At 38.1% G+C, this 27377-nt stretch overlaps 1 protein-coding gene across 1 annotated transcript in view; it reads right to left on the bottom strand.

The window, feature by feature from the left end:
• CDH20 (cadherin 20) overlaps positions 1 to 27377 on the bottom strand; it is a 292275-nt gene that overhangs the window by 65387 nt on the left and 199511 nt on the right. Inside the window, exon 3 of the mRNA XM_020995787.2 lies at positions 5038 to 5429. Coding sequence (XP_020851446.1) covers positions 5038 to 5283 — 246 coding nt within the window. The 5' untranslated portion in view covers positions 5284 to 5429. The remainder of the gene's footprint in view (positions 1 to 5037; positions 5430 to 27377) is intronic.

The following is a 27377-nucleotide window of genomic DNA, read 5'->3' as shown; positions in this document are numbered from 1 at the left end:
AGGCTTTCTAAACAGATGTCTCAGGGAGGTGAAGGTGACAAGAAGTCAGATATCCCAGGAGCTGCAGGGAATTAGATATACATGTATTACTTGCCAAAAAGGTAAAGAAAATAGTATCTTGAAAATAAAGTAATGAGAATATTCTAGATATAGAGCTGGAAGAGATCTCAGAGGCCATCTAGTCCTCATTTTGCAGACAAGGAAACTGAGGAACAAGTTGCCTAAGTGACTTGACCAGGGTCATACATCTAATACATTTTGTCACAAGTGGACTTTGAATCCAGGGCCTCTAACTCCTGAGGTAGTGCTTCAATTCAGTTCAATGTACAACAATGAACATATGATGCCTTTTTATGTGTATGTATAAGCACACACAGGGATCAATAATTCAGCCTTGTTTCAGCCTGCCATTGTGTGATAGGGACCCTGAGAAGGCTCCTTTGTCCCTTCCCATGGGGATGTCTGTCCATTCACCCAGATGTGGTAGTTGGAACAAGTCTTTCCTTTGAGCTGTTCCTGGTTGAGGCATCAGAAACCTGTCTCAAGACTGGAGTGCACTTATGCATCCACATCAGAAGGCAATTCCTACTTGGTGGTCTGGGACTCCAGGGCCAAGGAATGGGCACATAATTGCTCACCATAATAGAATCAAAGAGCCTCCAGGCTCTCGAAGACCCCATCCCCAACCAGAGTGGTCCATGTTGAACCAGGATGTTCACTCTTCGGAGCTATCTGTGGGGTGGGGAGTGGTAAGGGCTGGCATCCAGAGGGGCACAGAGGGCACAGGGACTCTAGCTCATTCTGCCTGTTGGGCTGGCCAAGAACCAGTCAACTCAGGGTGTCAATCTCCACAGCCCACCACAACTCTAGCCTTCCTCCCCTCTTCCTATTACTAGAGTCCTCTGGTTTGAGACAGAGCACTGGATCTAGATCTGGAGTTAGGGGTACCAGCTCTGCCTTCTCCCTAACTGTGCTCACTGACTCCTGATCTCAGAGCCACATGAAGTGGAGGACGTAAGCTCTTTGAGGACAGTAATGGTCTCATTTTGTATTAGTATCCCACAGTGCCTGCATTATATTAGATTCTTAATAAAAATGCTTGTTGAATTATTCACAATAAAGAGAAGGTGAGAGTAGCACCTGACTACCAGCCATTCCTATGCATTCAACTCTCAGTGGCCCTTGAAGGTAGCAAGAGTGTGCTGGAGTCAGCTTGAAAGGACTTTGAGATAAATCATTAAATTTTCAGTGTGAGCAATTATACCCCAGAAATCAGAAAATGCTACAAATCGGGGTTCGATTTATCATTCAGTTGACTGTCTGGACTTAAGAAAGTGATGGATTCATTTCCCACTTGGTTGCTCACCTGGACTACCCACCATTGTCTCCAGAAACTCATCTTCCTGAAAGATCAGATTAACTATGAATTCATACTTCTCCAGTATCCCCTGCCTTTGGGCCCCTCCCTCCCTCTGTTTGGACACAGTGGAGAGTAGACAGCTGAGAATTCTTTTCAGATCCTCTGTTTAAGGAAGGGCCTACAGCTGACACCCCATCATTTCCCATGTGGTTACAGGACTTCATTATTGCTTTCCTCCCAATCCCCAGGCTCTGCCCTTGCCAGTTACCCTCTTTCCCCTCTTCCCCTGTCAATTACTTTTTATGTGTTATCTTCCCCCTTAGAGTGTAAGCACGTTGAGAGCAGGGATTGTCTTTTGCTTTTCTTCATATCCCTAACACTTAACACAGTGCCTGGCACATAGTAGGCTTTTAATAAATGTTTATTAACTGACTGATGGAGAAATGTTCATAATTCAGATTAAACTTAGAAGTATGTTGTATGTACTTTTTTTTTTTCTTGGAGAGCTGGATTTACCAGGACTCCGCTGGTCAGGGGCTCAGAAAATACAGCTATTCCAGCTGCTGCTCCTGTCCTAGGATCATAGATTTTGAGCTACAAAGGACTTTATATATCATCTATTTTTGAACCCCTCATTTTACAAGTGGAGAAACTGAAGCACGAGGAAATTAACCACAGGTGGCTGGAGGTGGTATAGATAACGAGTAGCTGGATTTTAATACAGACCTTAACTCCAGATTCAATTACCCTTTCCACTACAACTCAATGCTTTTTTCTACTCCTAAACATCTGTCTGGCCCCATTAATGGCTATAGGCTCCGTTTGGTCCCTTGCTTCCCCTCTCTGGAGCTGGTGGGGAAGGTCTGGGATTGAGATCCTTTGTTCTTGAGAAAGGAGGAAAACTGCAATTATTGAATGTAAATAATCCTCAGGTCTTCACTTTACTTTCAGTCCTACAATTTCTATTCTCTCCTTTAAAGAGCATTGAGCCACCAACTGGGCTAGGGGGTATAATTAGGGATCTAAGAGGAGAATAAAAGGAATGAGTTCCTGGGGAAGAAGGGAAAAATAGCTTCCTTTATTTAATTTAGACTTGTAGCTATTTGTTCATTTTAGGTGCTTATCTCTGTCCCCCCCCCCCCAGTGATGCAAGACATACATATTTAAAGCAGGAGTTCTTAACCTAGGGTTCATAGATTAGGGATTCATGTATATTGGAAAACTGTATATAATTTTCATTTTTATTGACCTTTGGTTTCCTTCACAATCATATTTTTTTATTTTATACATTTAAAAACATTATTGTGATAAGGACTTTCTAGGCTTCACCTGACTACTAAGGGGTCCATAACACAGAAAAGGTTAAGAACTCCTGAGTTAGAGAGAGGAGATTCACAAGCATGAAATAGAAAGCAATTCAGCTAAACAAATACTTTAGGAATTAAGAATAAGGGAGGAATCACTATAGAAAGGAATACAGTGAGGAAAATTTCACAGAGGAAGAAGTGACTCTTGAGCATCTTTATTGGGGAATCATGAGAGAGAATCACAGGGAGGTAAAGGCAACTAGTAGAGACGATTAAATGATAGAAAACTAAAGAGTTTAAGTTTTGTCTAATAAGCTTTAGTGAGCCATATTAAGATCTTAATAAAGGAAATGATGTGATGAAAATTGTATTTAAGAAGATGAATGTGGCAGAAGTATGTCAGGTAGATTGGATACAGGAAGAAGAGAGACTTTGGTTTTTCTTGCTATGAAGAGATAAGAGCATGAACGAAGCTAAGACCAAAGGGAATTGAAAGGAAACAATTGATTTTTGAAACACTGAGAGGACCTGTGGACAAAATTCAGTAAGTGGCTGGATGTGGGAGATGAGAGAGACATTGCTGAGACTTTAAACTCTGGGGAATTTGCTTCATACATTGGGGAGTTACTATGAGTTACTTAGGTTTACAACTTCTTTCTGTTCCTGGGGAGGGTGGCCACAATCATCTGCCTTTAAGTTATCACTTAATAGAATTTTTCATTTATTTTTAATTCAGTTCTCTAGCTCCAATATTCTTTCACTTTGTTGCTTTTATAGAATGGTTCTCTGATTAAAATTCAATTATAAAATAGGAGAAAGTCCAGCATTTTAAACAAGCAAGACAAACCAGCAATAATTAATTGTAATTCCATTTTAAAAAGTCTACAAAAGTATCTGAAGGCACTATCTACAGCCTGTATGTAGGGATGACATTTGCTTTCTTTTTTTATTTTTTTTAAGGTCAGAACCTGGGATAATGAATGTGAAAATGCCTTTAAAATGACAAAGAATATATAAATACAAGATGTTCATTTTTGTTATCATCATTTTTGTTAGGCACCCACATGGCCTCTCTCTGAAATATCCTGTATCTTTTGTACTCATCAACCTTCTCCCTCTGTAATAATAGTAACTGACACACATGCCACTCTAAACCCAGTTTATGTGTTATTTCATTTGAGCCTCACAACTGCCCTGTAAAATCAGTTCCAAAAGCATTATTCACAGCTGATAAATCCTATACATTGTCTCCATCTATTAGAATATTAAACTCCTTGATAGTACGGATTGCCTTCATTTTTGTTTTTGTTTTCTCAGCACTTAGCACAGTAATTGGCACATGCTAAGCTCTCAATAGATGCTTTTTCATTCATTTGTTCTTTATTATCCCCACTTAATCTAGGAGGAAAAAAAGGCTCATAGACCCATAGCTAGCAAGTGTCAGAGACAGAATGCAAACCAAAGTCTTCTTAACTTTACTAAGTATAGCATTCTCTCTGCCCTTCCATAATGCCTCTAGGAAATTCCTTATTCTCTATCCCACGTTTGCCCGGGAGGTAGCTTCCCTTCTATACCCCTTCCTGTCTCATGTTAGTTTGATGTTTCTGCCACTGAAGAAGCTTGCTGCCCTTTAGGGAAGGTGTTCTCTCCTCCAGACCTTTACATCTACCTCTTCTTGCCTTTGGGATGTGAGGTTAGGGAAACAAGCTCTTTTCTTTGACAGATTATCTAGCAAAAGAAGAGATATTTTCCCATTTGTCTACCAATATGTTTGCTTTCCCTTCTTCTACTCTGTAAAAGCTCATATGAGATGGCTGTCAACTATTGAAACTGTTGAGGATTAAAAAGGCATTTAAAACTGATTTCACTTATGTTAAGCAATTTCTTAAGCCCTGGACACAGGTATTGTATATGGCTGGCTGTGTATGTAGTCACACTCCATATGCTATAAACCATTCTGTATTATTGATTAGCCTGAATTAAAAGTATGTTTTTTGAAATATTTATGACTAGGCATCCTCCCAAAACATTTATATGAGAGGAAATGAGCTAAGATGAATTTTCAATTTTTCTAGACATCATTTACTTATCATGGATGCATTGCTGTATATCCTTGTTATTATATCTGGCCATATAGAACACAGTTTCTGGAATATAATAAAGTCCATTCATTGAATGAGCATTTATGAAATGCCTCCTACAGGCAAAGCACAATGTCCGCATTACTACATGAATAAAGCTCACAACATTTTATGTTCATGATCTTGAAATAAAGCATACTGATGATGTGTTTAAATTCACCATTGTTACTAATTCTCTCTCTCCCACCCCCATGTAGTGCATATTTTATTTCTATGTTGTAGTTCTTACCTTGCCAACATACAAAGGGTCAGTTCCAGTGTATTCTTCCAGGACAAAGAATTGATTCCAAACCCAACTTCTTTTCATTCGATGGTGCAAATGTGTCTTGTCCAACAGATGTACTTCCAGTTCTTTGAGGGGCATAGGAGTGACAGACAGTACCGTGGTTGTAAGGTCCATCAACCCACAAAAATACAAGGACATGCCAAGTCCAAGCCAACTCTTTGCTTTGCTCATTCTACCAGAGGTCCACATGGGTTTGCCAGGGTGTCAAAAGGTAAATCAAAAGAAAAATCACTAGAGTTCAGCAATTTCTTGAGATGGAAAACTTCTGTTTGTTGGGCCCTTAGATCTTTCAAACAAGATCCTGCTTGGAGTCTGACCACTTGAAGGGTGATTTCCTGTCAAGTTAGACAAAAGACACTTCAATGATGTCAAGTTCTTCCCTCGTGTTTGAGCAAGCTCTCAAGAAATACAAATAAGTATTCAGTTTTCTATTCAAAGAATTAAAAAGTCATGACATGCTATCACTTCAATGATGTTTGGGTAATGAATAATATTTTGGTAAAAATCTTACTATCTGTAGTCCTAAACCTTTGGACATGGATTTCATTGGGGATGCAGCTAGCGAATAAATTTCTTCTTTTTTGGTAACTTAGCTGCAGGGTTTTGCTGTATTATTGATTGGCCTGAATTAATAGTATGCTCTCTGAAATATTTATCCTCATACAACCTCCCCAAACATTTAAAAATAGCATTCACTTCCAAAATTTACAGCAGCTTACTAATATTTCCATTAGGAGAATAGCTTGTCTTGGTTTATCAAAAAATAAAAACAAAAGCAAGCTTGGACTTATTACTACTCTCCAGTACCTGCCCCCTGTCCCTTATTGATAACATTACCAAACTTGGGTTTCATTTATAAGCTGCTGTGAATCACTTGTGACTTTAATCATTCTTTCCAGACCATTGTGGAATTCAAGTTTCACACTCTGCTGCCTCTTCTCCCAGGAGCTGATAGGGGCTGCTAATGTGACATTTCTAGGATTTGAACGGTCAGTTAATCATTTTATCATCCACAAAAGGCTTTAAAGGGCTGATGGTCACATGCTACTGTAGGCCGCCTAAAAGAGTCAAGCCAACACATTTTTCCTGCTTAAGTGTGAAAGGCTTGTTTAGGCAAAGGAATGTGGACTTTCATCAAGGGACATTTTTTCATCCCTTGAGGTTCTTTTGTTGCTGTGAAGTCAGATTAACCAGTGACCTCACTTCTGGGTTAGGGATTATAGCAATCTATTCTTCCCTGATTTGGATGGGTTTAATGAGGTGGTAGAGTACTAGAGGTACCCTGTCAGAACAGCTTCAATATCCTTGTGGTTCTAATGTTGTCACTATTCATTCTAAGGACTTTTGTCTCCCTATCACAACAAATGAACTCTAATATATGTGCTCCCTTTTTACAAGTATAAATTAAATGCATTGAAACAAACTTTCTTCCTGCACCCCAACCTACACAAACTTCAATGAAATGGCTATCAAATCTTCACAGATAAAAGTTGTCAAGGATTAAAAAGACATTAATACTTATTTCATATTTCTGCATGAGCAAGTGACAACTACCAAGAAAGGAGGAATGGATGATGCAAAATTGAGAATGAATGCAGCACAATGGGAGAGACCGATCATTTGAAAAGCTACAACTCTGAAAATGAAGTGAAGTGAAAACAACCCAACTGTATACTCTTTTTTTTTTAGTCCAACTCTCTTATTTTATTTAATTTTGTTTTACATCAAGGTCAGTTCTGAATATAATTCTTCTCCTTCTCTACCTTTGCTTCCTCAGATTTCTGATTCCAAAGCCCAGGTTCTTGCCTCTCTGCTTCTCTCTCACATCAGCAAAGAGCTCTGTCTCCCTTAAGCAAAGCTAGCAAGTGGTTGAGGCCAGATGTGAGCTCAGGACCTGCTGACTCTAGGCAGCCAAGAAGCAGACTGATCATTTCTGTGTTACTGATGTGAAAACTGAAGCCAGAAACAGGGGAATTATGGGTCCCTGGCAGTTGCATTGTCAGGGTCAAAATCCTGGGATCTTGAAATTGGTGAGCTGGTTTTGAAAGCTATCTCTTCCTTTTCCTCAGCCTGGATTTAGAATTCCTAAAACTCCAGGCTGAGAAAGGAATGGAAATGGAAGGAAAGAAAGAAAAAGCAGGGAAAGTGGAAGCCTGGAATGGAGTGGGGAGAGATTGCGGGGAAGAGAAGTTATAAACAAGGAGGGGGAAAGAGAAAAGAAAGAAACAGAGGGGCAGAGGAAGGCTGGAAGGGAGATGAGGGCGAAAGTATAGGAGAGAAGACCCCAACAGTATACTCTTTAGGATGACAAACCTCACTGAAAAACACAAGAATGTTGCTGTTATAGACTAGGTCAGTAGAGGAAAGAGTGGATGGTCCCTCTCTTTCTGATTCTGTGGACATAAAAAAGCCCAAGCAGAGTTACTCTTATTTCTGATGGGATAGCATTCTAGAAAAAAGGAATTCTTACTCCAAAAATAAGTAGGAGTTAAAAAATTATTTCTATGTTTTGTTTCCTTTTTACCTACAGTGTGTAATATATCCCTCCTTCATACCTCCTGGAAAGCCATTCCTTATAATAAAAGACTAAAAAAGAAAAAAAAGAAAAAAACCCTAGACAAGCAAGCTGTTCAGCAATGCAACAAACTGAGTCTGACGTCATATATAGTGTGCTATACCCATAGTCCTTTATGCCTGTGAAAAAGGGAGGGAACTACATTTTCATGTTTGTTCTTTGAATACTAATTTCACAGTACTGAATTGTATTGTTTGTTTTTTCCATTTGCATTGTTGTAGTAATTGTACATATAACTTTCCTGGTTCTGCTTATCTCTTTGGCATCAGTTCATTTTCTCTCTTCAGTCGTTTCAGTTGTGTCTGACTCTTCACGACCTCATTTGGGGTTTAATTGGCAAAAATACTGGAGTGCTTTGCCATTTCCTTCTCCAGCTCGTTTTACAGATGAGGAAATTGAGGTAAACAGGGGTAAGTGACTTGCCCTGTGTCACACAGCTAGTAAGCATCTGAGGCCAGATTTGAACTCAGGAAGAGGAGTCTCCTGACTCCAGGTCCAATACTCTATCCCCTGTGCCACCTAGCTGCCCTGCATCAGTTTATATAAGTCTTATTTTTGTGCTTCCTATATGCCTTTCAGTATTGATCCTATGCATTGTTTCTTAGAGGGCAGTAATATTCTGTTATGTTTGTACACCACAACTGATTTAGTCATTCAGTTGGAGGTTCTGAGAGAAAGAATTATGCTGTCTCAGGGGGTATAAGGTGGCAATCTATAGGCGTGGTATATTGTATAGGGAAGGATATAAGAAAAAATGCCTCCCCCCTACCCCTTGGCAAAAGCTACTAATAAGACATAAAGAAAACTTTATGGAATGTTCATTTTCTTAGATCTAGAAGGAGCTTTGGACTGAGAATCATTCCTCTGACATGATACGTATGTGATCTTGAGAAAATCACTTGAAGCCTGCGGGCTTTCAGTTCTTCATCTCTAAAATGAGAGGGTTGCCCTCTACAGATCGCTTCTAAGGTCCCTTTTACGCTTGATCTGTAGTTCTAATATCTATGAATGAACAAACCTTCCCTTTCTACCTTACAAGGTTATTAAGATCAGCATCAAATGAAATAATATATGTGAATGAACTTTAATTATAATAATAGCTGTTGTTGATAGAGCATTTTAGATTTACAAAATTTTGTGCATGTATTATCTCATTTGATTCTCATACCAATCCTGTGGGAGCAGTTCTACAGGTATTATTTATCCTATTTTTAACCTTACAGATGCAAAAACTGAGGCCTAGGGAGATAAATGACTATGACTAATGAATATTAAAGGAAGAATTTGAATCTAGGTCTCTCCTGTATCCAACACCCATTAGCACTTGAACAGTCACACAAACTAGTAAAAGGAGAAATTATCTTGGTTGTATATGAGAATGGAGACACAATATGGTGTGTTATATCTATATCAAAATGTTTGGTGTATGTGTATAATTTCTTAGATATCTGCAGAATTTGCGTGTAACAATTGCCAATTGGTAGTGAATTCTAGGGTTTTTCCAACAGCCTACCTCGGTAATCATCAAAAGCTATTTCAACCTCATGGGTACCATGTAGACTGTAGGGGTTAGGAACCTGCAGCCTCAAGGTCACATGTGGCTCTCTAGGTCCTCAGATACAGCCCTTTCACTGAATCCAAACTTCATACAACAAATCCCAGAAAGTTTGGATTCAGTCAAAGACCTGTACTTGAGGAACTAGAGGAACACATATGGACTTGAGGCCGGAGGTTCCTCACCCCTGGCAGAGTTAACTTTAGTGAACAACCTAGTCTAGTAATTCATTTTTTGGCTAAAGTTTACAATGGATGCAGGAGATGAATGCATTTCCTTTGTGCAAGGTGGAAACTCTGCCCAAACATGTGGTTATCCTCTGTGATCAGTTTAACATCTGGTTGTTTCCTTTGCGTGTGTGTGTGTGTGTGTGTGTGTGTGTGTGTGTGTGTGTGTGAAGAATTTTCATCCAATCTGCTTTGTCTAGGAAAGACCCTTATACAAAATTGAAGAATAGATGAATAAGGGGAGATCTTTGTTATTTATTTCAGCCCATAGTCACCAGTGTAGGGATCCCAGTAAGTCAATACCTCTGTCCTCATTTTTTCAGAATATATATATATATATTTTTGGCAATTGGGGTTAAGTGACTTGCCCAGGGTCACACAGCTAGTAAGTGTCAAGTGTTTGGTCTGAGGCCATATTTGAACTCAGGTCCTCCTGACTTCAGGGCCGGTGCTTTATCCACTGTGCCACCTAGCTGCCCCTTTCAGAATATATTTGGGAGGAGATAGAGAACATTATGAAATGCAAAATGGATAGTTTTAATTACAGAATATATTTATGCCAATTAAAGACCCACATTGTTACCAATACCTCTGATTCTATATGCTCCAGTAAGACTTTTCTTTCTGTTCTCTGCCTTTGTGATGGATGTTTTGCGGTCAGTTTAGTTGCCCAGGCTACCTCATTCTCCTGCCCACTTTGCCCTCCACTGCAGAGTCCTCCTTTCTTTCCCCGTTACTCAAAATGCGTAAAAGTAGTGTTGGGTTTCTTTAGGATACATGAAGGCCTGTGTGATCACTGAGTAAACTGATGGTCTGCCTGGCCTGCACAGCCTTACAAAACCTACCCACTGAGTTCCAAGGGAACATAGTGCCAAGGACAAAACCCACTAGTTTAAAATTAAGTGAACAACTCTGCCTAGTTCTTCTTCAGGCTAAATACACAAGAAAAAAATCAGCTATAACTCTTTAGAAAGTGAAATCAGGCTACAAATAGTTGCATTATAAATTTCACATTTTAAAAACAGTTTTTATGAAATTGAAGAGAAAAACAGTCATGTCTGAAACAATTACCTCTTTTATAGTTGTTATAAATAATCAGTATCTCGTATGATTCCCACTACTCAGAAAAGCAGCTCCAGAAAAAATGAACAGTGGCAGTTTGTAGGTGGTTTCTCTGCTTCTGCTCTTCCAAAGGCAAATACGAATATGTATGTGCACATACATACATACATACATACATATATATGTATGTATATGTATACATATATATATACACAGCTACATACATATATATCTATGCATGTATACTATATACAGTATATATATGTATATATGCATGTATATATGTGTGTATATACATACATATAATATATGCTCTGAAAGGAATGCATTGGTGGAAATTGATGTCCACATTAAATGAGTCTTTAAAAAGTTTTTCCCCAGTCATCCTGCCTAAAGAAAGCAAGCAACTTGCTAATGAACTCAGTAGAAAAAAATTAAAGTTGAAAGAAAAGTGTACTCTAAGAGCATTGTTTATTTTGTTCATGAATTTGTTGTGATTTTTAAATTTTTTTTTCAGTGGGGGGGTTGGGTGGGAATAGCTTTCTCCTTTAAATGAACTAGGTTTTTATATTCTCCTCTTGATTTCCTGCCTCAGTGCCCCATTTTCCCTAGCCTTTCATGGTTCATGGAAGCGCTGCCTTGTGAAACTCAAAAGATAACCCCACAGCAGCTGAGTGTAAAGCATGCTTGGGAGTCTCTCAAAGCAGCCAAGGTGGCTTTGCTGCTTAGCTTAGCCTAATGCATGGTAAAGGTACCTCTGTTTAGATTGTTTTGGGGAGTTAAGTTACTTTCATAATGTTATTTGGTTTAGTTATGGAAAGAGCCCTGAAAATGCACTAAGGAAAAAAAAAAACAAAAACCTCTGTTTTGTTACTTTTTTTTTTATTAAGATCTTGGATAATAGAATGAAACATGACAGTGCACCATATGGTGTATCAGCATTAAATCAGAATCTACTTCATTGTCACAAAGTGACTTCTACAGACCCATCAACCTTCTCTCTGGGGAAAGACAAGCAAAGTCCTTTGACTTTAATATTCAGAGTCCTTCGATATGGAGTAAAGAATTCCCAGAGAACGACAGGGGCCGTCACATCAGGTACATCAGAGGGAAATGCTTACATGACTGTCACATATCTGGAGATGTTCAATGCTTAAACAGATATTTCTGTAAGGAAGCTTTTACTATAAAAGGCTTCCACCAAAAAAAAAAAAGCTCTAAAATTTCCCAACAGACAAATAGAAGTTGCAGAATTAGTGTAGTGAGGGGGGAAAAAAGGCCCTGGATTTGGAATCCAGAAGACCTGACTTTAAATCTCTCCCTGAGATACTTATTAGCTGTGACCCTGGGCAAGTAACTTAATTTTGCTTTGCCTCAGTTTCTTTTTGTGTAAAATGGGGGGTAATAATAACACCTCAAATTATTGTTTTGAGGATAAAATCATATAACACATGAAGTACTTTGCAATCCTTAAAATACTTTGTAAATGCCAGCCATTATCAGGAAGCAAGTAAACAAGCATTTATTAAGTGTTCTAGTTTCTTCATTGCTTAGCAGCCTGAGTTACTACTGTGAGATCATTCAGACAGAATGCACTGGAGAGCCAAAAGGAGCAGGTAGGGATGATTCCCCACTTGTCTTGTGGACCCTTGTGGCACCACGTCAAGAGAAACGACAATTTTGTTGTTCAGTCATTTTTGTCTTATCTGACTCTGTGACCCCATTTTTGGGGTGTTCTTGGCCAAGATACTGGAGTGGTTTGCCATTTTTGTCTCTTGCTTATTTGACAGATGAGGAAACTGAGGCAAACAAGGTTAAGTGACTTGCTCAGAGTCACACAACTAGTAAGTGTCTCAGGTCGGATTTGAACTCAGCTCTTCCTTACTCCAGATCCCATGCTCTACTATACTACCTAGCTGCTTTTTTGCCTTATTATTAGGTATCTTATCATGTATTGTAGCTACCAAAGCATATTCATACACATGACTCATTTTGATTCTCAAACAAACCCTGTGAAATAGACTGGCTAGGTATTAGTTCCCTGTTGTATATGAGGAACTCAGAGCATGGGTGATTTGCAACAGGATGGACAGTGATTAAGTTTTAGACTGAACTTGAACCCCAGCCTCTGGATTCTAAGTCTTTTCTCTCTGCTAGTTTGCTCTTGGTTTTAGCTGTTGCTGGGGCTACAGTGTTCTAGGTTAAAGGGAGAGAGGAGGAGTTTTGTGAAATTGCTTTCTTAGAAAAGCAGGTCACCCTTGCTCAGTCTCACTACGGTTATTTGCTTTCAGGCCATCACCCTTGCTTAGGCTAATCCTGGTTGTTTGCTTTGCTGCTAATACCTTCCCCTCCACACATAGTGGGAAATCCTGAGGCAACTGAAACTCAGGGTTGTGTATAAGTGGAGTAAATTAGGTGGGCTGTCATAAACTCCCGAGCTTATCCGGTGAGTGAAGGAGAAAATGATAGCAGTAACACAGGAGTCTCAGAATCGAGAGAGACCTCAGAGCTCTTCTCATCCAATTCATACCTAAACCAGGATCTCTTCTATAATAGTGCCAAGTGGTCATCCAATTCTGCCTGAAAATCTCTTGTGAGACAGAATTTTCTATCTCTCGAGGCATCCCATTCCATGGTTAGATAGCCCTAATGGTTAGGAAAGTTTTTTACTTGAATTAAATCCAAATTCATCTCTTTGTAATTTCTATTACTTCTTTTCTGCCCATTGAGGTAGATCCAAACAGCTTTCAGCCCCTTTCCATCTGAGAGCTCCATAAATACCTGAAAACAACTATTGTGGCCCCCCTATGTATTTTGTTCTCCTGGCAACACATTCCCAGTTCCTTCAACCATGACCTTAAGACTTTTCATCCTGGTTGCCCTCCTGTGGAAGTTTGGCAATGTCCTTAGTAGTACATTCATCCAAAAATGGAGCATAGTACTAGTCCAGGTGTGGTCTTGCCCAGGGCAAATTATGGTTGAACTCTTACCTCCCTATTCCTGGACACTGTGCCTCTTATGGTTTCATTTTTGGTGTTTATATTCTCAGTACCTAGAACAATGCCTGGCACACAGTAGGCACTTAATAAATGAGTGTTGATTTATTGATTAGTGTTAGCACAGCCTGAGATTGCATTAGTTCTTGTGGCTGCCATATCTCAATGTTGACTCAGATCCAGCTTGCATTCTGCTAACCTCTTCTGGATTTTTTTTTAAAGATGAACTACTTTCTAGTCCTTTCCTACTCCTAACATCTTGTGCTTATCATTTTTTTAAAGAAGATTACTTGTGATTTCACTAGCATTGAGAATTTTCAAGACTTTGATAGTTGCCTGGGGACACCGAGAGGTATGTCACTTGCCTAAATAAGTACCACATAGCCAGAATATGTCACAAGCAGGACTTGAACCCAAGTCTTCCTGACTTTCTATCCTCTATATCACATATTTTATCCAATTCAATTTGGCCCAATGTTCTAGCCTGCCAAGAATCTTTTGGATTCCAACTTTATCAACCAGTGTGTTAGCTAACCTTCCCAGATATGCGTCAGCTGAGGATTTGATGAGGATATTATCTATCATTTCACCAAAATCATTGATAAAAAATGTTAAATAATACAGGGCCAAGCACAGAGCATTGGGACATTTCATTAGAGACTTCTTTCTAGCTTCCAAAAGTTTTCATTGAACTTTGCCTAGACATTCAACCAGTTCTGAATTTGTCTAAATGTCTAACCTACATCTCTCCATTCTTTCTACGAGAATAGCTTGAACATTTCCACTGAATAGTTTGCTAAAATCTATGTAAATTATTAACTGTGGCACTTTCCATATCTATTAAAGTAACTGTAAAATTCACAGAGTAAAGACACTAGTCCTGGGGTCAGGAAGGCCTGAATTCAAATCCAGCCTCATGTGATTCTGGGCAAGTTGTTTAACCTCTGTTTGCCTCAGTTTCTTCAACTATAAAATGGGAATAATAATAGTATCAAATGAGATAATAATTATAAAAGTGCTTAGCATAGTCCTCGGCACATAGCGGATGCTATGCAAGTACTAGCTATTATTATTATTGTTATTATTGTTGTTGTTATCATTTCTATATTCAAAACAGTGTGAGCATGGCATGATTCATTCTTGATGAAGCAATGTTGGTCTTTCATGATCATTATGTTCTTTCCAAGTTAGCATCAAAAACATTCTAGAATGTTGCCAGGAGTCAAAGTCCAGTTTTAGCTCTTGTAGTTTAAAGATTACTCCCTTCCTTTCTGGAAATGTACTTTTCTTTACTCTTGGGTATGTCTCCCATTCTCCATGATCTTTCAAGGATTAGTTACAGTGGCTATACCTGATTTAAATGATATAATATTTATAAAGTGCTTAGCACAGTACCTAGCATACAGACTTATACCCTTTTACTTCCCCTTCCTTTACTTGAGAATATAGTTCATGTGGGCCAGATGACTTGAACCTATATAGGCAGCACCCTAGTTCAGGCCCCCATGACCTCCTGCTGAGGCTGTTGCAGTAGCCTCCTATTCTGTTGCTCTGCCTCAAGTCTCTCCCCTCTCCAACCTACCTTCTACACAGCTATAAAAGTGATTTCCCTAATGAACAGGTCTGACCATGTCATTTTCCCATTCAATAAGCACTAATGGCTCCTTATTACATTTAGGATCAAGTACAAACTCTTATGTGTGGTATTTGAAGCCTTTAACATGGCTGCCCTCTACTTTTCCATCCTCATTATAGATCACTACCCTTTACTGCACAGCAGTCTGTCTCAAATCTTTGTGTCTTTGTACAGGCTGTCCCAATTCTGGGAATGTCCTCCCTCTTTACCTCCAACTATCAGAATTCCCAGTTCTCTTCAAAGCTCAAATCAAATCCCACTTTCTACATAAAGCCTTTCTGATCTCTCCAGTTGCAAGTACCTTCTTTAAACATCCCCCAATGCTAATATTTATTTCATATATACTTACACATAGACATCTAGTCTCCCCTGAAGGAATGAATGCAAACTCCTTCAGGGCAGGGACTGTTACATTTCTGTCTTTATGTACCCAGCTCCTTGTACAGTGCCTGTCACATAGCAGTTACTTAATCAATTGATCGACTTATCAAGAGCAACCGGAAGTTCCCTTTACTCTCACCCTATTTATCCTTGGTAGCAATTCCCCATTAGCCATTTCTGTTCTGTCCTTTCCAGTCCAAAGATTCTTCTCCTTTGCAGAGAAAACAGATGCAAAATAACGGTTGAGCAGCTCTGCCTTCTCTCTATCATCTGTTATCATTGTCCCACATACTCAGAGCAGTGGTTCTGTCCTCCTTTTCCCTAATATGGTTAAAAAACCAAAATACACTTTCTTGTTGCCCCTGGATTCTTTGCCAACTTCCGCTCATTCTGAGCTTTAGTACCCTTGACCCTTCCTATTATGTTTTCTATTCTATCCCCATCTCCAATTTGTTTTTTAAACAAACCTCTAAGAAAACTCCTGTGGTAAAAGGAAATAACTTTTGGGAAATAATAATAAAGTGGAGCTGTGAGAACATAGAAAGGATGGTTTGGTAAGAAACTAAAGAGCATAAGGTAAGATTGAGTGGGGGATGGAGAATGAAGAAAGTGATGATGGAATGGTAGAGCTTGGATTAAATTAATAATTAGGAAGTTGGAACTTGCCGTGGGGATCATCTAAGTCCTGAGATAATATCTGCCATGTTCCCTAAACTATTCAGCCTGACTCCATGGCTGGTAACTGCCTAGCTACTATCATAAATAAAGCTTATCCATTTTCTGACATTTTTATCTAATACTCCTGACCCATCCTTCTTGCTGCCCAATCTCCTTGCAATCATTCTTTCACTGTCCAGGATGGTCACAATTCATCTCTCTATTGTCTCCACACCTGGCAAATAGATTCTTTCCCATTCTCTCACATATACTTATTATCTGATCATTAATTCAATCCTGAAGGAGCCAGGACTTTTTTTTTCTCTTACCTACTTTATACTTTCTTCAGTTTTCATTTTTAATTAAGCTAATGAAATTGCAAAACTGTCCAAAGATACTCTGTTACTGCAGGCAGATGAAAATTTCCATTTTCATTCTGATGGCTTTCTCCTCTATCCGTTAATTGAGAGTCCTATGTAACATATGCGTTTGCCTGAGAATTTTGTGAGGATCTCTGATTTTATTGATGTGGGGACTATTTCCTTTAGTATAGATTCCAGCTCATCCATGTCATTAACTCTATTCAGTCTGTGTCCATATCCTCCCATAAAGGATCTAATGCACTGAACATGCTCCTTAGATCTTTTAATGTTTCATGAGTATTAGGATGAGGTTGTCCTTTTGTTATCCAGTCGAATGCAAACTCTGGCAAGATTTCACATTCGGGAAAATACAATAACAGTGACAGATCTGTCATCCAAGGCCTAGACTAACTGAACATGGGTAGACTAATCAGCAGCAAATTGGCTTTTAGGTAATGCCACAGCAACCCATAAAACAGATGAAGAAACAAAATGGTCCCAAATCCTATGAATACTTGTAATAGTGTTAGAGTGGCAGGCAGGAAGGTAGAGGTTGCTAAAAATCACAGTTTTTAACCTGTCTATTAACATTAATTTCACCATTGACAAGCCTTCTCCAAGATGAGATGTTTAGTTAACAAGAATTGATTGAAGAACTATTGGAGGATTAACTCATTCATTAATATTTACATGTCATTGGTGTAATTCTCCCATAACAGTATTGTGAAAGAAAAGCTGTGGTTAACTGAAGCTGTCTGAGAAGTTAGAAAAGTTAAGTAGAAACAGCATTAGCCTTGGAGTCAGGAGAAGGGATGAAAATCCCCATTCCTTCTGTCCTAGTCAGACCACACCTGGAATAATGTGTTAAGAGCTGGGCAGCACATTTTAGGAAGGACACTGAGGGTGAAAGAGAAATCGGTATGGCAAAGGGCCTTGAGACCATATCATCTGAGGATCAATTGAAGCAACTTGAATATTCAGTCTGAAGAGGAAAAGATTTAAGGTGGAACATGAGAATTAGCTGAGTATTTGTGGGATTATCATCTGAAGGAGGGATTGGATTTGTCCCTTTGCATTCCAGAAGACAGAACTAGGAAGAAAGGCTTCAGGTTGTAGAGAGACAGGTAAAGACTGAAAGGAAGAAACACTTTTAATAATCAGAATTACCTTTAGCAGCAAATAATAGTGACTTCAAGACAGATGTTGAAATATAATTCTTGCCTCTTTTTAGGGAGATGATGGGCTAGAGGACCAAAATGAGATATGAATTTACAAACTTAGTTAATGTGCTGATTGTTTTGTTAGACTATACGTATTTATCACAAAGGAGGGCTTCTATTTGATAGAGTGGGGAATAGTAAGTTAGAGGGTTAATAATATGGGCAAAAGGTGACGTCAATAAAACAATGTTCTGAAATGTTCTAAAGCAAACAAAAAAGGATAGGAGACACAAGTAGAGAAGTTTTGTTACTGTACTGTTAAATTTTATATACACATATATGCCTTAAAAAACAAACTGTATATAACTAAAGTTCACAATTTCTTAAACAAGCCTCTATTTATGGCATATAAAATGCTTGAGAAGGCAATCATTTAATTTTTTTTCTTTTTGTTTTTTGCAGCTAGCACAGTGCCTAGCAATAGAGAGCACCAAATAAATACTTGCTGATTGATTGTTCTCCTTTGTATATTGAGATGTTTGTTTTTGTTAAATTCACAATAAAAGAGACAATTGATTTAAAAAGGAAGACAAAGAGCCAAATGTGTTTTGCCATGTTTGCAATATTCAGGATAAAACTGGCTCCCGAGAAATATCCATGGATAGATTGAAACCAAAAAAAAAAAAAAAGGAATTGAAGTTGTTCCAAAATTGAATGGGATGCTTCTGGAGATGGTTGGATTCCCCTTACTGGGGAGCTTCAAGCAAAACCTAGGTGACCAAGGCCTCTTGTAGAAGACACTCTTTTTCAGGTATAGAATAAAGATGATTCAGAGATTCTACAATTGTGGGTTCAAGTCCCTCTTCCAACCCATTAGCTATGAGAGCACAGGAAAGAAATTTAATTCTCTGAGCCTCAATTTATTAATCTATGCAAGAGGAACAGAGATGTGCCCTGGTTTAGAGTAATGTTTCTCAGACTGTGCTACAAAGAACTTTGAAACACTCTAGCGTTTTTTATGAACCATAGATTGTTTGCTGATAGGAATAAAAAATAATGATTTTAGGAGATTTTGCTACAGAAGTTTTGACAAAGTTTTGTCTAAGCTAAAGGGACACCATGGGAGATTTTGGGAACCACTGGTAGAGTGGAAACAGAGGTGGCATAAGATTCAGGAAGACCGAATTTCCAGTCCTGCCTCAGTGAACTACTGGCTATGGGACCCTGGATAAATAACTCATACTCTCTATGCCTCAGGAAACTTACTAAAATAAGTTTCATAGAGGGTGCCAATCTGTATGGGTAGAGGATGTCTCTCTTTAGGAACTTCCTATACTGGTGAAGTTATAGGTCTATTAAAAAAAAAGGTGAAGATAATAGTACCTATAACATCTACCTCACAGGGTTGTTCTGAGAGTTTGGTAAGATAATGTCTGTAGAGTTTTTTTCAAAATTTAAAGTGGTATATAAATGCCAGCTAAGCTATTATTCCAATATCTGAAAGGACAGCCTTTTCTGGTTGAACCTTAATAGTAGCTATTTCAGTTTGGGAAAAAAATAACTATCAGAAGAATAATTTTTAGTCAAATCATTAATAAGATCAAAGCTCATTCATTCAAAAACTTTTTATTGAGCACCTACACAATGTGAAAGGCATTGTGCTTGAGTGCCATGGGAAACACAGATGATTAAGTCATAGCCTTTGGCTTCCAGGGCTTAAATGCTAGCAGAGAGGAAACCATACATCAAGACACAGTATAACATAAAGCAGTACCAGTGTCACAAGGTAAGTAGAAACAAAGAGCAAAGGGAATCTTTTAGTGAAGTATTTTACATTAAGATGAAATGACATGATGGGGTTTTAATGGGAAGTAGGAATAGAAAGGTGGGGACAATAGTACTTATCATTTTACTAGCAAATTAGAGAAAATCTCTCAACTGATCGAATATGGTTCCAAAATTTCAAGCTTCATTGAATAAGAATTTTGTAGGGAATTCATTTAATGAACAAGCTGATACAATGGGGCAAAAAAGCAATGTACCATGGAGTCAGAGTACCTGGGTTCAAATCCTGCCTCTCCTATTTACTTTGGCAAGTTACTGAACATTTCTGAGCCTCAGTTTGCTTATGTGTAATATGAAAACTGTCTAGTTGCCAGCCGACATACTTCTAGCCCTAGATCTTTAATCTTACTCTGTGCTAGGCATTATGCTAGCTACCAGGGAAGTTGAAAAGAGGAGCTGCGTTGGGAGTAATGGGGAGGAGAGTTGATACACACAATTTTTGGACTTTAAAGTGGAAAAATACATACTTTTATGTCTAATTAAAAAAGGTAAAGACCTCTCTTTCTAACCTAACTTTTAAAAATGGCTTTGGACTTAAGATACATGAGTTCTTTTCCTTCCCAGTGGTCCTTGAGGCTCAATGAGTATAAGTGATATTACTTTCAGGCTAACTAACCTTGTGCCCTGACCTCTGTAAATGTCTTCCCTGTGATTGATTCTATAAGAGTTGGTCCTGGACTTAAATGAAGCCACAGACTTTTAACTTGTCAGTCCTAAGATGGTATGCTCCTTTACCATAATTCTCACTTTCACTTCAGAATAGCTTCTGACTTTTTTGTTGTATGAGAAGTGCAGTCAAAGGAGTCAAAAGCTTTTTGCTTAATACTTAATCTGCTTAAGGAAAAGGAGAAAAAAAATCCTGCAACCCCACAAATAAAAAAAAATCATTTTTCTTCTTCCCTCATAAGCCTGATGCCTAATTCTCATGATTTAAAAAAAAATAAACAATTTAATTATCTTTTGAGGAATATTTTCTTGCTGATTTTGAAACTAATAGCAAAAGTTTATTAACAAGTATATACATTCAATTTAACAAACATTAATCAAATACCTACCATGTGATGACACTGTGCTGAATTCTGGGATATTAAACAGTCCCTGCTGTCAAGGACCTTATATTTTACTAGGAAAAATACACTGGGCTAAGTGTATATAGATAAGTAAAAACAAAGTATAAACAAAATAATACTAAATAACTAAGAACAGATCAGTGACAACCTATAAGATCAGCAGATACTTCATGGATGAGTTGACACCTGAGCTGAGTCTTAAAGAAATTTATGGATTCCAAGAAGTGAGAGAAATAATGTCATATATGTGGTATAGCCAATAGTTCAGTCAAGGGGAATAATGTAAAATAGACCTGGAAAAGTAGATATGAACCAGATTGCAGAAGCTTTAAATGTCAGGTTGAAGACTTTGTATTTTATCTTAGAGGCAATAGGGAGCCATTGAAGATGAAAGAGAGGAGGAAGAGAGGAAAAGGAGGGAGGTAGAGAAGGGAAAGACAGGAGAGAGAGAGAGAGAGAGAGAGAGAGAGAGAGAGAGAGAGAGAGAGAGAGAGAGAGAGAGAGAGAGAGAGAGAGAATTTGTTTCTTAAAGATCTGTGTTTAGAAATATTCTTTTGCCAGCTTTGTAGAGGAAGGTTTGATGAAAGGATATGGTGGAAGCAGAGAGACCAATCAGAAAGCTAATGCAATAGTTCAGATGATAAGCAAGAAAGACCTGATATATATAAAGGCTGTGTGAACAAAGATAAAGGGAGATGCTGTTGTGCTCAAATTGATAAGATTTGGCAATTAACCTGATGTTCTAGGTGATGGAGAAGGAAAAATTAAGGATGGTGACAAAATTGCAAGCCTGGGTGACTGGAAGGATGGTGATGGGGAAAAGAAATGGGGAATTTGGGAGGAATGATGGCTTTTGGGGAGAAAGACAACAAATTTTATCTGGGATGTATTAATTTCAAGGCATCTATGAGATGGCCAGGTAGAAATATCTTGCAGGTGGACAAAGATACTTGGAAGTATATAAATACGATAAATTTCTTTTTAAAGTGCTATTTACTTGCTTCATGGTCAAGAAAAATGATTAAGCCTATAAAATGTTGTAGCTTTGAAAAGTTTTGCATCATTAGTGCTGTACATTACTCTGTAGTGGGCACAGACCAGGTTGAATGGGCTTTTGATGGTAGAAACAAATTGAAGTTTTTAAGGGTCTTCTCTAGCAGGTTATTTTTCACGTGAATTTTATGATCACATATGATTCCTTGATAAATCTACCAAGACTTGTTAAATTTATTAATTTGTTAAACAATGCTTTGATTTTAGCAAGTACCACATAGGGCATAAAACAGGGACACATACTTTGCCAAAGCTTCTATCATGTAGGACGTATAGTCCAAAAAGAAAGGAGGTTCCCTATAGTTAGTGAAGTCCCTGTTTATGGCTGATACTCTGCTGATTATATCAGATTTCAGAATCCTACCAATCCCATGGCTACTCAGAAAAGGTTGTCCTAACAATCCACAGCAGGCAGTCAATACAGTTGCATAGTTGGCCCTTTTTATTAGTGCATCAGTTAGATATCTTGGATAGGAACAGCATAAAGACAATGACCTTAGACAACAATTCAGTAGAAGAGTGGGCTAGATTGCACTTGTGAAGATTGACATCACTTTGAACAATCTTAAGTTGCTCCCTGATACTAGTCCCCATCTTTTTCACACCAATATTATTACAGGGATTCAATATGACTAGAAATCATAGAAAACCATATGCTAAAGAATCAAAATCTTAGTGAGCAAAAATGTAATGGGGAAATGCTGAGGGAGCATAGACAGACAATAGTACATTACCAGTGATGACTTCCTCACCAAAAATAGTGTAGAAGATAGCATTGGGAAATGTGTGATTAGAAAAGATCTGGTAATGCAGAAAAAGTAAGGCATAGTAAATGGGCAGCCTGAAGACAATACCACACCCCACAACATGCTAGAAAATCTCAAGGAGGGCCCTTGGCCCATCAGGTGAACATATGTGTAGAATTTATGTGACAGAGTGATTAAGAATCGTACGTGATGAGAATGCACAAATGGGCTTGTTGAGTAATTTCAGTCGTGTCTGACTCTTTGTGACCTCATTTGGAGTTTTCTTGGCAAAGATACTGGAATGGTTTGCCATTTCTTTCTCCAGATAATTTTAAGATGAGAAAATGGAGGCAAACAGGGTTAAATTACTTGCCCAGGGTCACACAGCTAGTAAGTGTCTGAAGCCAGATTTGAACTCAGGTCTCCCTGACTCCAGGCCCAGCACTCTGTCCACTGCACATACTATGGAGCTTCAGGCATGAGTTAGACTCAATGACTTCTGAGATTCCTTTCACCTGTGAAATTCTGCAATTTTTTGATATTTCTGCCTGGATGTCATACTGGCAATTCAAACAAAAGATATCCAACACTGATAGGCTTTCATTCCTGACATTCCAAAATCTATTAATTGTGCTTCCTTTCTTAAGTATTATCAATGCATGATTTCAGTGATGTGAGTCTAACTCATACCTGAATGAAAATCCAGTTGGAAGTGTGGGTCTGGGACACAGGAGAGAGGTCAAGGCTAGAGATCCATATTTCAGTTAATTTAAACAGAAGTGATAATTGAAGCTGAGGGAGTAGAAGAGCTCACCAAAGAAGAGAGTTGTGAGAAAGAATGAGGACAAAGGCTTGGAGAATGCCAATGGTAAGAGTACAGGTAGCATAAAAAGGGGATGACAAGGAGGAAAACTAGGAGTCTACAGAAATGGAAATTCCAGAATTAGAGCAGTAGTTCTCAAACTCTTTTGGTATCAAGACCTCTTTACATTATGAAAAATTATTGAAGATCCATTTATAATCTTAAAAATTACTGGGAATCTCAAATACAGTTTGCTTATATGGGTTAAAGCTATTTAACACACTAGAAACTAAAACAGATTAATTTCCAAAATATTAACTCATTTAAAAAGAATAATAAACATATTATATGAATGAAAAATAACATATTTTCATGAAAAAAATGTATTTTCCAAAATAAAAAGTTATTGAGAAGAGTGGTATTCAATCTGTTGAGATATATAATTTTGATTGTGTTATATGAGGAAAATCCACTCATACATGTAGTTGGAAAAAATTTAGTAGTCAAACACCATCTTGGTATTATTAAGGAAATAGTTTTGACTCCTTGAAAGGATCAGGGATCCCTAAGGGTTCTGAAGTCACACTTTGAAAACTGCTTAATTTGAGAATTTCAAGGCCAGGAGAGTCAATAGTGTCAAATGCTTCTTGGAAGTTAAGGAACATTACTACCAAGAAAGCGCCATTAGATTGGGAATTAGGAACTCTAGTGACCTTAAAGAAAGGGTTTTCAGTAGAGTAATGAGGATAGAAGTTAGAGTCCAAGGAAATGAAGAAGTGAATTGGCCAGAAGTAGAAGCAGGGGAAGTATCCTATTCTTCCAACAAGTTTGATAGAAGCAAGATGAGACAATAGCTTAATTGGTCCAAGGATGAAAGGAAAATTTCTTCTTAAAGGCGGATATTCTAAAGCTATTTTGATAGACATCATTTCTCGTGGCACAGGTCACAGTCCACTTATATGCCCTAATTCTGTACAACTCTTGTCTGTATTCTCCCATAAATCCTCCACAAGGGGGCACACTCAATGAGCTGAAGGCTTTCTTTGAGATCTTGTGACATGGTATGGATATCAAATACAAGTAGCCCATAGCTTTTGATAGTTATACCAAGCTCTCTATACCGGGGCAGCCCATCTTCTTTTCTAGTCATATGACTTTCTGACAGCATTCATTATACTTCTTCATCTCCGAAATTTTGTGGTGGTGGTATGTTGTAGCCCATTCATTCAGTCAGTCGGTCAATTAACACTTATTAAGTGCCTATGTGGCAGACACTATTCTAAGTGTTAGGGATACATTTTCCTGAAGTCTGATAATCTATGTAACATCACACACATGTAATCCTCTGCCCATACTGAGAGAAAAGAGATATGTGGAATATTATGACATCATAAGAAATGACAAATAAACAATGAGATATTGAGAGAAACATGGGGTACTTGCAGGGACTCATGTATAGTGAAAAGAGTGCCAAGGGAACGATTTATGCAATGCAATGAAAACAATGTTAAAATGTAGTTGAATTCAGAGCACTTTTCAATTTCCCAAATGTAATACAACTTACTCTCTTCCCCCATTCAATCCTGGGCATAGTTAAGTGTCCAAATTTGGTGTTATATCATCTATATCTGTATCTACATACATATACAATATATACATATGCACAAATATATAGACATTTACTCACATACATATACGTTTGCATAGGTATGTGTATATACACATCTATGTAGAAATGTATATGTATATATGCTGACAGAACAGCTCTATGGTTTATCTATTCAACTGCATATCTTTCTTTTTTTTGAAAAAATTATTTTTCATTTTTTTAGTGAGGCAATTGGGGTTAAATGACTTGCCCAGGGTCACACAGCTAGTAAGTGTCAAGTGTCTGAGGCCAAATTTGAACTCAGGTCCTCCTGACTCCAGGGCCAGTGAACTATCCACCGTGCCACCTAGCTGCCCCTCAACTGCATATCTTAAAGAGAATGATGTTAAATCTGAAACCAGATTTCTGAGGTATCAGATAGTTATGATCACCACCCCAGTGCAGGGCAAGCACTTCAAAACGGAACATTCTCCATTTACAGATGCTACTTGTGGATCTTCTGAAATCCTGTTTCAAATCCAAGGCACATGGCTATGTAAGTGTCCTGCTACAAGCAAACACCATAATGATTACCTGATATTAACTTATGGGAACAATACAAGGGCAAATTTTATTTTCCCAGTTCAGTGAAGCCAGGCAGTTGTTTAGCAGAAAGAGAAGTAGACAGAGTAATTCCCTCCGTTCTGTTTCTAGCTCTGCTACTAATTATTTATGGAACCTTTGAAGGCTATTTAATTTGGTCCTCAGTTTCCTCAGTAGTAAAATTCGGGGTTTGGATTTGATGATCACCTATTCACAGGATCTGAGATTTGGAAGGGACCTCAGTAACCTTCTAGCTGAATTCATAAATACAGGGATCCCCACCATAACATACCTAACACATGTTTGTCTAGCCCCGATTAAAGATGCACAAGGTTGGAAGGAGAGGAGACCAGCTCACTACCTCTCCAGGCAAGTGATTCTACTTTTTCAACAGCTGCAAAATTATTAGGAAGTTTTTCTTGACATCAAAAGCCCTTCTAGATCTAGCACTCCATGATTGTAGGATGTACAGTTGTGAGCTTGTTAGATCATAATTTTTAGAGATCTTCTTTTAAAAATGATAATTCAAGCCCATCAACAATGAAAAGGAAATTTGCAATACTTTCATACAATAACATACTGAAATTACTTAAACAGAAAATACAATCCATTGCATGGAGGGCAACTCTTTATAAGACACCAAAAACAGTAAAGAAATGAAAAAGGTATCGTAGAAATAGCTTGCTTTATATAAAACTAACAACTTAAGATTCTTCACATATACTCATATGATGTCAGAATTCCTTGCTACTAGATTGATCCCTCTGCTTCATTATAAACCACTGAAAAAAGCAATTGTAGGACTTCTTGCTGATGTCTAAGATACAACGCCTTCTATTCTCACACCACCAAGAGTTAGATCTCATAATACCAAACCTTGACTTTAGATCATGCTTAATCATATGAAAATGAATTTTTTAAATGATGCAGACACTGTATACAGTGTTAGTTACCTGAACACAACTATATCACATTAGACATCACTGGGCAGTGTTAGGTCAACTGGTCCCTGTGTTAGGAAACTGTGAATCTCTGATTACGTGGCATTTGTCTAGAAAGTTGATTATAACTTACACAATGGTCCTATTATGAATTATTTATACCTCATCCAATCCCAGAGGTCTTAGATATTCTGACACAGTCTGCTTAAGCCCAGAGCTAGCCCTTAATTCAGGAGATCCCTGGGAATACCAAATATTTTGGCAGTTTTCCTGAATGGTTTACTTTAGAGGGTCTCCAGAAATAGGGGGAGTCTGAACAAATTCAGGGGTTTCTAAGCTAATTGAAGCTCTGGGTGAGCCCCAGGAATCAGTGTAATGCTTGGAGAGCTGAAGCGTAGGAACTAGTCTAAGTCTGAAGTGATTAATTTTCTGGAAAAAACTTTTCACAATTTTGGAAGGTTAGTTCTATTGGGTAGAGGATCTGAATTCAGTCTAGTTTGGGTATGGGAGATTGCAAAGGTTTCAAGGCTTTAAAATTAATCTGAGATGAGAGTATTCCTATCTTTACTCTTAGGTTCATAATTTTGGAGTCATCCTTGGCTTTCCAATTCCTCACCCAAAATATACATGTTCAGTTGTAAAGTCTTGTCCATCCTACCTCCATGATATCTCTCATCTATCCTTTTTTCTTTACTTACACAGCTATCATCTTAGCTGAGATGATCTCATCACTTATCTCATCAGACAGAAAGAGAAATACTAATACATAGGAAAGGTATTCTAATATATGCGAAGCTATACTAATATATACCAAAGTATTCATGGTAGAACTTTTTGTGAGAGCAAAGAATTGGAAACAAAATTAGCACCCAGAGACTAGGGAATGGCTGAACAAACTTATACATGAAGGTAATGCAATTTTTTACTGTGTGCTAAATAATGAAGACTAAGAGAAATTCAGAGGAACATGCAGAATTTTGAATGAAGTGATGTAGAGTAGAATAAGCAGAACCAGAAGAATAAT

The sequence above is a fragment of the Phascolarctos cinereus genome, unplaced genomic scaffold (assembly GCF_003287225.1).
Source record: "Phascolarctos cinereus isolate Bilbo 61053 unplaced genomic scaffold, phaCin_HiC Scaffold_4;HRSCAF=312, whole genome shotgun sequence".
Classification (NCBI taxonomy): Eukaryota; Metazoa; Chordata; class Mammalia; order Diprotodontia; family Phascolarctidae; genus Phascolarctos; species Phascolarctos cinereus.
This window is presented reverse-complemented; position numbering and strand designations above follow the sequence as displayed.